General features: G+C 45.2%; 2 protein-coding genes across 2 annotated transcripts in view; both read right to left on the bottom strand.

Moving 5' to 3' along the window:
* Window positions 1-1,278: 1,278 nt before the first annotated feature.
* The window catches only part of NEK5 (NIMA related kinase 5), a 48,983-nt gene continuing 38,662 nt past the window's right edge, over window positions 1,279-11,599 (bottom strand). Inside the window, exons 20-22 of the mRNA XM_078852797.1 lie at window positions 9,505-9,645; window positions 2,129-2,243; window positions 1,279-1,608 (exon numbers count right to left, since the gene is read on the bottom strand). Of these exons, the coding sequence (XP_078708923.1) occupies window positions 1,356-1,608; window positions 2,129-2,243; window positions 9,505-9,645 (509 nt within the window). The 3' untranslated portion in view covers window positions 1,279-1,355. The remainder of the gene's footprint in view (window positions 1,609-2,128; window positions 2,244-9,504; window positions 9,646-11,599) is intronic.
* LOC140907179 (myb/SANT-like DNA-binding domain-containing protein 7) lies at window positions 6,212-7,961 on the bottom strand. The gene is made up of 2 exons (XM_073332521.2): window positions 7,379-7,961; window positions 6,212-6,789 (listed from the first exon to the last, which is right to left on the bottom strand). Exons 1-2 carry the CDS (start codon window positions 7,959-7,961, stop codon window positions 6,707-6,709), a joined length of 666 nt encoding a protein of 221 aa, XP_073188622.1. The 3' UTR covers window positions 6,212-6,706.

The raw sequence follows: 11,599 nt of genomic DNA, 5'->3' as shown, positions 1-11,599 counted from the left end.
CTCTATTCGACATTGGTGAGGCCTCATCTGGAGTCCTGTGTCCAGTTTTGGGCCCCACACTTCAAGAAGGATGTGGATAAATTGGAGAGAGTCCAGCGAAGGGCAACAAAAATGATTAGGGGTCTGGAACACATGACTTATGAGGAGAGGCTGAGGGAACTGGGATTGTTTAGTCTGCGGAAGAGAAGAATGAGGGGGTATTTGATAGCTGCTTTCAGCTACCTGAGAAGTGGTTCCAGAGAGGATGGTTCTAGACTATTCTCAGTGGTAGAAGAGGACAGGAGAAGGAGTAATGGTCTCAAGTTGCAGTGGGGGATGTTTAGGTTGGATATTAGGAAAAACTTTTTCACTAGGAGGGTGGTGAAACACTGGAATGCGTTACCTAGGGAGGTGGTAGAATCTCCTTCCTTAGAAGTTTTAAGGTCAGGCTTGACAAAGCCCTGGCTGGGATGATTTAATTGGGGATTGGTCCTGCTTTGAGCAGGGGGTTGGACTAGATGACCTCCTGAGGTCCCTTCCAACCCTGATATTCTATGATTCTAAGTAAAAAAGCTAGTAAGAGACAGGCAAAAACTATTAAAATCAAAAAGATTTATTATTTGTGTTCCTTCCATTTAAATAGTATCCAGACAGCTTACATCTAAAATTTGAGAGGACAGGAGAAAATGACAGCTGGAATAACTCTTTACCATGTTCCAGCTGTCAAATTTTTTGCATAATGGCACTTTTAATTAGAAATTCAGATACATAACATACTGGGGTACTAGTAACCTTTGCTGCTGCTATTAATCATTATAAAAGAGTTTAAGTGTACCTGGTGCTATATAAAATAAGATCTGTGCAAGTCAAACTATGGGTTCCTGTCTCTTAATGGCTTACTAGCAGGAGCTTCAAGCTGCACAGGACAACATATAATGACTGGAAAGCTTCACAAAACAGATGGATTTTGGGGAAGAGAAGTAGGGGAGTAGATAACCGAAGAGTGCAATTCTGTCATGTGGAACAGATAAAAGAATCAGGAATGTACTAAAGAGTGGATAGAGAGAGGCAGTGTAGACGAGTAAAGATATAAGCAGAAGCTGAGTTTGCTTTTCATTTTAGCCCAAGATTTTTAAAAAAGATTAATTTTAGCCACTTGAATAAGTAGCCTGAATGTTAAAAGTGCAGCATGCCCAGCATGTCCCATTTGTTTCAAATGAGTGCTCAGCACTTTGAAAAGCAGGCTGCCACTTCAGGTGCCTAAATATGGATTGAAGAACCTAACTTTAGGCCCCCGTTTTTAAAATATTGGCCCTGCTATGGCTGTGTCTTCCAGCAACTTATGAAAGTCTTGAAACAGCAGTCAATCTCCTATTTTAGCTGAGTGCTGCTTCCTGCCTGCCTTCTCCATTACATATGTCAGCAGTAAATGGATCAGTGTTTCTGTCTAAAATCTCATCAGGTTTCCCAGGTATTTCACTAGCTAACCTGTCTTTCTCTTCTTCTGGTTCGTCTTTGTTCGCTGACTGGATTGGCACCTCTCTGACTTCCTCTGCCAGAGAAGTTATCACTTTTTCTAGTGATTCCACCAGTTCATCCCTCAATTCATCTTCAGATTCTTCAAAGTTCCTACATGTTTAAACAGAGAAAATGGATGTTAGTAAAATGTGTCTGTTATTAGCTGTCCTGGTCTCAAAGCCCATAAGGTCTCCATTTAAAAAAAAAATTGTTTTGTGAGGAGTATAAAAGCTGGGTATGAATTTTAAATATTTTCCTGCCCCCATTCCTCCATCCTGTTAAGCTCCACTAAAACGACAATGTAAATGATATGGAGACGGCCAATTTTATCATTATTGTATCTGCATTTTTCTACACTAATGGTGTAGTATAGATGCCATTAGTATTGGCATCTTCATGAACTAATTTAAGTCGACCTAATTCTGTAGTTTAACAACATGTAAAATCCAATTTGACTGCTAATAACTTGCTCTGTTTAATTACACTGAAAAATCTAAAGGTACAGAATTTTTTTTTAAGCAACTTAGCCTGCTGGGCCAATTTTCTTAAGAGAAGGAATCTGTCCGTTCATAGCTTTTCCCTCTTCTGGAGTAACTTGACTTAAGTTACCTTATCCACATCAGTGACTTACGTGTCGTCATCATCCGATCTTGGCTCAAGTCTGTTTTCATCGGTATCGATAGTGGAGCCTGCTTCTGCATTATCTTCCTTACTCTCTTTTGGCGGCCAGGGTGACAATGTCCCCTCTGGAGAGTGGAGGAGAAAGGTATCTGATAAATGTACATAAAATATCTAAAACCACTACAGAAATTCTTGGAAAGGATTTTGTTCAAATCACAACAGTGCAAACACCAGACTTCACTGGTAGCCATTGTTGCTGTTCATAGAAATATTTAGATAGCTCTAGCTCCCTAATCGTGTTACCAACACAAAACCTATGGGGTGGGAGGGCAACACAGATCTGAAAGTTCAGAGAAGACTAAATTTTTAAAAGTTGCCAGGGTATTGATTAAGGGCCTTATTCTGCAAATAATCCAACTGGAATGGATATGACTACTTGGGTAGCAAGGTATTTAATGTGAGCAAAGGTGGCAAAATTGGGTCTTAAGTCTGGTTTATTAGACTTAATCACTAAAAGATAAATCAGCTAAAAATTTGTGATCCTATTACAGCACTTGGTCTATGGCTTGTTGAATATGGGTAGTTGTTAGGGGGCTTATTCCTTCACCCACTCACTTCCCTGGTCCTTCTCGCATGAACAGAGAGCAACAATACCCGAAGTCCAAAGGTGCAAACAATTCGATGTTTATTGGGGTGAACTTCCAGCAAGCATGATTCCAGTTTCCTTCCTTAGTATCCTCCTTCCCAGCTCTGACACCACAGAGCCTTACACCTGTGTCCCTGTTCCCATTCCTGCCCTTAGCCAAACATGATTCCAATTTCCCCACCCCCATTCCCTGTTCCCATTTCCCCCACCCGCATGCCCACCCCCACACCCCTACTTCCTGATTGATTGCAGACTATATAGTAAAACTTGAGTTCTGCTTTGCTATACTTTAACCAGTCATGTTCCTGAAATTTAACTAACCAATCCTAACATATTGTAACATGATTATGTACTCAATTATATCCCACCACCTTAATTAGCCTTACACCCAGCAAAATTAATTATACAGCAGACAGAAACAATCACAGTACCAGACAGAGATTATACAGACAAACAATAGCAAAGTGGGAACTATAATGACAAAACAATACAGAAGTGAGGATTTCACATCCCAGCTATTGATAAGTGATTTCTTGCCAGACAGGATGCTATCAAACTAAGTTTCCTTTTACATTTTCTAGGCACTTCCCTTTCTCTGGAGGTGATAGGCACTATCAGGACAGGATTGTATTCCTAACAGCCCAACAGCACCTGATTTCAATGTGACTAGTTTCGAATGTGAGGATGTGACTGTTCGCTTCCTAGCTTATGGCTGCCTCTGCTGCTTAGCCAAAGGCCTTAGCCTAAGCACAGGGCCTCAGATTGTCACAGTAAGGGTATGTCTACACTACGGAATAAGGTCGAATTTATATAAGTCGGTTTTTTAGAAATCGGTTTTATATATTCGAGTGTGTGTGTCCCCACAGAAAATGCTCTAAGTGCATTAAGTGCATTAACTCAACGGAGTGCTTCCACAGTACCGAGGCAAGCGTCGACTTCCGGAGCGTTGCACTGTGGGTAGCTATCCCACAGTTCCCGCAGTCTCCGCTACCCATTGGAATTCTGGGTTGAGATCCCAATGCCTGATGGGGCTAAAACATTGTCGCGGGTGGTTCTGGGTACATATCGTCAGGCCCCCATTCCCTCCCTCCCTCCGTGAAAGCAAGGGCAGACAATCATTTCGCGCCTTTTTTCCTGAGTTACCTGTGCAGATGCCATACCACGGCAAGCATGGAGCCCGCTCAGGTAACCGTCACCCTATGTCTCCTGGGTGCTGGCAGACGTGGTACTGCATTGCTACACAGTAGCAGCAACCCATTGCCTTCTGGCAGCAGATGGTGCAATACGACTGGTAGCCGTCATCGTCATGTCTGAGGTGCTCATGGCCACGTCGGCCGGGAGCGTCTGGGCAGACAGGCGCAGGGACTAAATTTGGAGTGACTTGAGCAGGTCATTCTCTTTAGTCCTGCAGTCAGTCCTATTGAACCGTCTTATGTTGAGCAGGCAGGCGAGACGATTGCTAGCAGTCGTACTGTACCATCTTCTGCCGGGCAGGCAAGAGATGAGGCTGGCTAGCAGTCGTATTGTACCATCTTCTGCCGGGCAGGCAAGAGATGAGGATGGCTAGCAGTCGTATTGCACCATCTTCTGCCGAGCAGCCATGAGATGTGGATGGCATGCAGTCCTACTGCACCGTCTGCTGCCAGCCAAAGATGTAAAAGATAGATGGAGTGGATCAAAACAAAAAATAGACCAGATTTGTTTTGTACTCATTTGCTTCCCCTCCCCTCCCCCGTCTAGGGGACTCATTCCTCTAGGTCACACTGCAGTCACTCACAGAGAAGGTGCAGCGAGGTAAATCAAGCCATGTATCAATCAGAGGCCAGACTAACCTCCTTGTTCCAATAAGAACAATAACTTAGGTGCACCATTTCTTATTGGAACCCTCCGTGAAGTCCTGCCTGAAATACTCCTTGATGTAAAGACACCCCCTTTGTTGATTTTAGCTCCCTGAAGCCAACCCTGTAAGCCGTGTCGTCAGAAGCCCCTCCCTCCGTCAGAGCAACGGCAGACAATCGTTTCACGCCTTTTTTCTGTGCGGACGCCATACCAAGGCAAGCATGGAGGCCGCTCAGCTCACTTTGGCAATTAGGAGCACATTGATCAGGACATGAACACAGATTTCTCTGAAAGCATGGGCCCTGCCAATGCATGCATCATGGTGCTGATGGGGCAGGTTCATGCTGTGGAACGCCGATTCCGGGCTCTGGAAACAAGCACAGACTGGTGGGACCGCATAGTGTTGCAGGTCTGGGACGATTCCCAGTGGCTGCGAAACTTTCGCATGCGTAAGGGCACTTTCATGGAACTTTGTGACTTGCTTTCCCCTGCCCTGAAGCGCATGAATACCAAGATGAGAGCAGCCCTCACAGTTGAGAAGCGAGTGGCGATAGCCCTGTGGAAGCTTGCAACGCCAGACAGCTACCGGTCAGTCGGGAATCAGTTTGGAGTGGGCAAATCTACTGTTGGGGCTGCTGTGATGCAAGTAGCCCACGCAATCAAAGATCTGCTGATATCAAGGGTAGTGACCCTGGGAACTGTGCAGGTCATAGTGGATGGCTTTGCTGCAATGGGATTCCCTAACTGTGGTGGGGCCATAGACGGAACCCATATCCCTATCTTGGCACCAGAGCACCAAGCCGGCGAGTACATAAACTGCAAGGGGTACTTTTCAATAGTGCTGCAAGCTCTGGTGGATCACAAGGGACGTTTCACCAACATCAACGTGGGATGGCCGGGAAAGGTACATGACGCTCGCATCTTCAGGAACTCTGGTCTGTTTCAAAAGCTGTAGGAAGGGACTTTATTCCCAGACCAGAAAATAACTGTTGGGGATGTTGAAATGCCTATATGTATCCTTGGGGACCCAGCCTACCCCTTAATGCCATGGCTCATGAAGCCGTACACAGGCAGCCTGGACAGTAGTCAGGAGCTGTTCAACTACAGGCTGAGCAAGTGCAGAATGGTGGTAGAATGTGCATTTGGACGTTTAAAGGCACGCTGGCGCAGTTTACTGACTCGCTTAGACCTCAGCGAAACCAATATTCCCACTGTTATTACTGCTTGCTGTGTGCTCCACAATATCTGTGAGAATAAGGGGGAGACGTTTATGGCGGGGTGGGAGGTTGAGGCAAATCGCCTGGCTGCTGGTTACGCGCAGCCAGACACCAGGGCGGTTAGAAGAGCACAGGAGGGCGCGGTACGCATCAGAGAAGCTTTGAAAACCAGTTTCATGACTGGCCAGGCTACGGTGTGAAAGTTCTGTTTGTTTCTCCTTGATGAAACCCCCCGCCCCTTGGTTCACTCTACTTCCCTGCAAGCTAACCACCCTCCCCTCCTCCCTTTAATCATTGCTTGCAGAGGCAATAAAGTCATTGTTGCTTCACATTCATGCATTCTTTATTCATTCATCACACAAACGGGGATGACTACCAAGGTAGCCCAGGAGGGGTGGTGGAGGAGGGAAGGAAAATGCCACACAGCACTTTAAAAGTTTATAACTTTAAAATTTATTGAATGCCAGCCTTCTTTTTTTTTGGGCAATCCTCTGTGGCGGAGTGGCTGGTTGGCCGGTGGCCCCCCCACCGCGTTCTTGGGCGTCTGGGTGTGGAGGCTATGGATCTTGGGGAGGAGGGTGGTTGGTTACACAGGGGCTGTAGTGGCAGTCTGTGCTCCAGCTGCCTTTGCTGCAGCTCAACCATACACTGGAGCATACTGGTTTGGTCCTCCAGCAGCCTCAGCATTGAATCCTGCCTCCTCTCATCATGCTGCTGCCACATTTGAGCTTCAGCCCTGTCTTCAGCCCGCCACTTACTCTCTTCAGCCCACCACCTCTCCTCCTGGTCATTTTGTGCTTTCCTGCACTCTGACATTATTTGCCTCCACGCATTCATCTGTGCTCTGTCAGTGTGGGAGGACAGCAAGAGCTCAGAGAACATTTAGTCACAAGTGCCTTTTTTTTTTCTTTCTAATCTTCACTAGCCTCTGGGAAGGAGAAGATCCTGTGATCATTGAAACACATGCAGCTGGTGGAGAAAAAAAAGGGGGACAGCGGTATTTAAAAAGACACATTTTATAAAACAGTGGCTACATTCTTTCAGGGTAAACCTTGCTGTTAACATTACATACATAGCACATGTGCTTTCGTTACAAGGTCGCATTTTGCCTCCCCCCACCGCGTGGCTACCCCCTCAAGCCTCCCCCCTCCCCGTAGCTAACAGCGGGGAACATTTCTGTGCAGCCACAGGCAAACAGCCCAGCAGGAACGGGCTCCTCTGAGTGTCCCCTGAAGAAAAGTACCCTATTTCAACCAGGTGACCATGAATGATATCTCACTCTCCTGCGGATTACACAGAGAGATAAAGAACGGATGTTGTTTGAACACCAGCAAACATATACTGCAATGCTTTGTTGTACAATGATTCCTGAGTACGTGTTACTGTCGTGGAGTGGTAAAGTGTCCTACCATGAAGGACGCAATAAGGCTGCCCTCCCCAGAAACCTTTTGTACAGGCTTTGGGAGTACATCCAGGAGAGCCGCGAATGCCAGGGCAAAGTAATCCTTTCACATGCTTGCTTTTAAACCACGTATAGTATTTTAAAAGGTACACTCACCGGAGGTCCCTTCTCCGCCTGCCGGGTCCAGGAAGCAGCCTTGGGTGGGTTCGGGGGGTACTGGCTCCAGGTCCAGGGTGAGAAACAGTTCCTGGCTGTTGGGAAAACCGGTTTCTCCGCTTGCTTGCTGTGAGCTATCTACAACCTCCTCCTCATCATCATCTTCTTCGTCCCCAAAACCTGCTTCCGTGTTGCCTCCATCTCCATTGAAGGAGTCGAACAACACGGCTGGGGTAGTGGTGGCTGAACCCCCTAAAATGGCATGCAGCTCATCATAGAAGCGGCATGTTTGGGGCTCTGACCCGGAGTGGCCGTTCGCCTCTCTGGTTTTCTGGTAGGCTTGCCTCAGCTCCTTAAGTTTCACGCGGCATTGCTTCGGGTCCCTGTTATGGCCTCTGTCCTTCATGCCCTGGGAGATTTTGACAAAGGTTTTGGCATTTTGAAAACTGGAAAGGAGTTCTGATAGCACGGATTCCTCTCCCCATACAGCGATCAGATCCCGTACCTCCCGTTCAGTCCCTGCTGGAGCTCTTTTGCGATTCTGGGACTCCATCATGGTCACCTCTGCTGATGAGCTCTGCATGGTCACCTGCAGCTTGCCACACTGGCCAAAAAGGAAATGAGATTCAAAAGTTCTCAGTTCTTTTCCTGTCTACCTGGCCAGTGCATCTGAATTGAGAGTGCTGTCCAGAGTGGTCACAATGGAGCACTCTGGGATAGCTCCCGGAGGCCAATACCGTCAAATTGTGTCCACAGTACCCCAAATTCGAGCCGGCAAGGCCGATTTAAGCGCTAATCCACTTGTCGGGGTGAAGTAAGGAAATCGATTTTAAGAACCCTTTAAGTCGAAATAAAGGGCTTCATCGTGTGGACGGGTGCAGGTTTACATCGATTTAACGCTGCTAAATTCGACCTAAAGTCCTAATGTAGACCAGGGCTAAGAGAAGGCCCTTACACCGGCAGACAGAGATTTTGATTCTTTCTTTTATACCTCTATAACTAGCCAAGTGATAAGAATACACCTAAATTCTTAGAGTATAGGCCTTTACAGACAGGCCTGAATACCTATATCCTAACAGTAGTGAGGTCTTAGTTTGGTTCAAATTTCTTAAAAGAAGTATATCTATGGGGAGAGAATAATATGGTCAGGATGGGGTAGTTTTTAAAATAGCCTGATGTGCTAAGAAAGCACATGCATGTTAGTTAGCTAGGGAGCGTTGATTGTGCAACTTCAAATGAAAGAATTTTCCCTGTAATCCATTTAGGAGGCTTGTGTTTGACACATGCAGTTGAGCTGGTTTTAAAGGCCTGTATCTAATTCCATGTTCAGTTAATTTGCATTGGAGCATGCAAAACATACTAATTTCCAGTTGCACTAATTACATGATGAAAATTGTTTTACACTTACTTTTTGGCAACGTGCACTGTAACTTTGCGTTCGGTTTTTTCTTTTTAAAAACCATCATCCTAACAGTATGCTGCAACCTAACTGATTAGGGCTCAATGCAGATGTCTTATATGTGGAATTGTACCATGTTCGATCATGTAAAGTCAGTGATTGTGCTTTTGCCATCACATGCTATATCTTGTAGACGATATATCCAAAAACAGGATGCAGCTAGTAATGTATGGAAGATTTTCTTATGTCTTGGGAAAGTGTTTTGAAAAATGTTCATTGCCAGAGATGGCTCTCTCTAAAGTAATAGTGTCTGAATTCCCATTCTAGTCCAGTTCTTGTCCCCTGACAAAGTGAAACTGATAAATATATCAAAATAACGCGGGACAGAAAAAATGTGCTAGCTTTGTGAAGTTGGTAAGCTGCAAAAGTTCAGTGGCAGTCATACCACCATCTGGATCCCCCTAGCTCTAAAATACTAATCATCTACTAAATGATTGAACCCTTCTCTTCAGTCTTAATAGTTTGCCAAGTGGTTAAAAGATTTTTGTTTCACAAGTCCTCTACCAGCTACAATAAGAATATAATCAAAGAAAAACTGTCTGGAGATGTTGGACATCTTATGTCTCTTTCCACTCTTGAGATATCTCATTTCTATTTTCATTATCAAAATACAGAGTAAAATTCTTCAGAGGACTTATCCTATAATTGACAGTAACAAATATCCTACCAGATTCCTCTTCAGTCCAGCCAAAGGAGTCATTAGATAGTTCTGCTTTCGCTAAGATACTCAGCAGTGTGCTAGGTGCTTCTTGTTTCCACTGTTTCCTGTTTTCTGGGGTTTCTTCAGGTACGACAACCACCTGGCCAGCTAGGAAACAGGAGGAGCATCAGGTTGCTGCATGTGATAAAACGTGAATGTGACTTGGCATTACTGCAATGTTCCCTTGCCAACTTAAAAGATTTTCATTTTTATAGTGGAGTTTCTCATTTCTTTGGCTCCTTAAGTAGCCAATTGCTTTCCTTGTGGGATTTTTCCTTCTCCAAGCAGACTGCTTTATCTGCAGTATTTGATCTGACTGGTATTGCAAGGAAGGCCTACTTCTGGAGTATTTGCCACCAAAGTTTCTAATGATCAGATAACACTATTGTTTCTAATACTCAAAAATAATAGAATTAAACACTTTGTCCTCACTATAAAGTATCTGTGCAAGAATAATTACATTTTCATTAAAGCAAAATAGCCTTCTACAATTCAGACCTTGTGTAAGCAGGTGCAACTCCATTGACTAATTCCTGATTTCTTTCTTATAGTCCATTACAGGCTGAGAAAGCTGCAGAGGAGGTGTCCCTGAGGTGGAATGAAACACAAAAGGGATGGTGTGGTCCCTAAACCCATGTAAAGGGGAAAAGAGCAAACATGGTTTAGCTCCAATCCCTGGGGCTAATGGAAGCCTTTCCATGCCAGTTGTAGGCATGTGTACAAATCCCTTGGAGGGTCTCCATTAAGAAACCTGCATGTGGAGGGGAAGTGAAGCCAGCACATAGTGTAGTGGTGGTGGTCTTCCCTGGGGATAGACAAGGAGCTACAGGATGGTGCTGTGCTTCTCTTATAGATCCCTGAGCTCCATCTACCCTGTCACTAATCCCTGCCGCTGGAGGAGAGAAGGCAGAAGGTCTGCAAGTCCTAAGTGAGACTACTGCTATCTTTGCCCTCTTGTGAGTGTTTCGGGTGGGGGGAGGACATAGCTCACTGTTGTTATTTATTGAGTGCCATAGTGGAGTTTGGCCCTGTACACACAGAGGAGACTGCCAGAACAAGCCTACAGTCAAAATTAGACCTAAATAATACAGCTCATGCATAATACACTGAACAAAGGTTTAATCTAAGAGTGGCACAGATATTCTTTTCTACAACAGTAAATAGCAAGCCCCTGGACAACTAGGGATTAACAAAGCTCTCAGGGCAGTTCCATGACATTCCCTTCTGCTGGGAGAATGGTGGCTATAATATTGTTTCTTTACAATGTGGAGTTTGGATATTAAAGGAAGAGGAAAATCCTCAGTGTGCTGATATGGAGGGCCCCCCAGGAAAATATTTAGGCCAGGCTTTAGTTGGGCCTCAGCCCAACAGTCAATATTAGCTGTGCAGTTTTTCACCCACAATTAAATATGATTAAATTGCATCCACAACTGCACTTGTCTAAAAACCTGCTTTTAATTGTGCTTGCAATTCTGGAGGTCATTGTGAAAACTAAGGCCATAGGGCCACCTTCTGTCTTTCCCAGTGGCAGTCCCTGCAGACAGTCTTGCTGAGTCCAGGCACCCATGGCAGAGTTGACACACACAGAGAACTGGTATCAGAGCAGCCTACTCTGAAAAGATGGATCACAACCACCACCACCCTTTGGAAGGGTACAACAGGCACTCTGCCATGTGACAGCATATTTCTGTGTATCTGTGCAGAAACAGGAGAAGGATCATGACTCCATCCCCACGCCACTCTTGGGTGCTGTTGCTGATAGACATCCCTGGTCCCTGAGTGCCAGGAACACAAGGCCCAAGACTGTGGTTATCCCTTGTGCACATTTGCAAGGTGGGAGATAGCTTCTTGCACCTTTTCCCAGCCTGTACACCCATGCAGGGCAAGCCACAGTCTAGCTCATATGATAAAGCACTAGTTAAGCACTAATGATGATAACACCAACCTCTTTTTAGTGCTTTTCATCAGTAGATCTCAAAGCACTTTACAAAAGGTGGAAAGTAGCATTATCCCCATTTTACACATGTTAGAACAAATGGAAAATTATTATTACATCCTTTGG

This window comes from Lepidochelys kempii, chromosome 1, assembly GCF_965140285.1.
Source record: "Lepidochelys kempii isolate rLepKem1 chromosome 1, rLepKem1.hap1, whole genome shotgun sequence".
Lineage (NCBI taxonomy): Eukaryota > Metazoa > Chordata > Testudines > Cheloniidae > Lepidochelys > Lepidochelys kempii.
The sequence above is the reverse complement of the archived record's forward strand: the minus strand, read 5'-3'. Positions and strand labels throughout refer to the sequence as shown.

Excerpts from the sequence above, each read along its gene's own strand:
- LOC140907179 (XM_073332521.2), bottom strand. The coding sequence starts at position 7,961 with ATGCAGAGCTCATCAGCAGAGGTGACCATGATGGAGTCCCAGAATCGC. Across the intron at positions 6,790-7,378 it reads AGGCGGAGAAGGGACCTCCG|CTGCATGTGTTTCAATGATC; the intron begins GTGAGTGTACCT and ends TTTCTCCACCAG.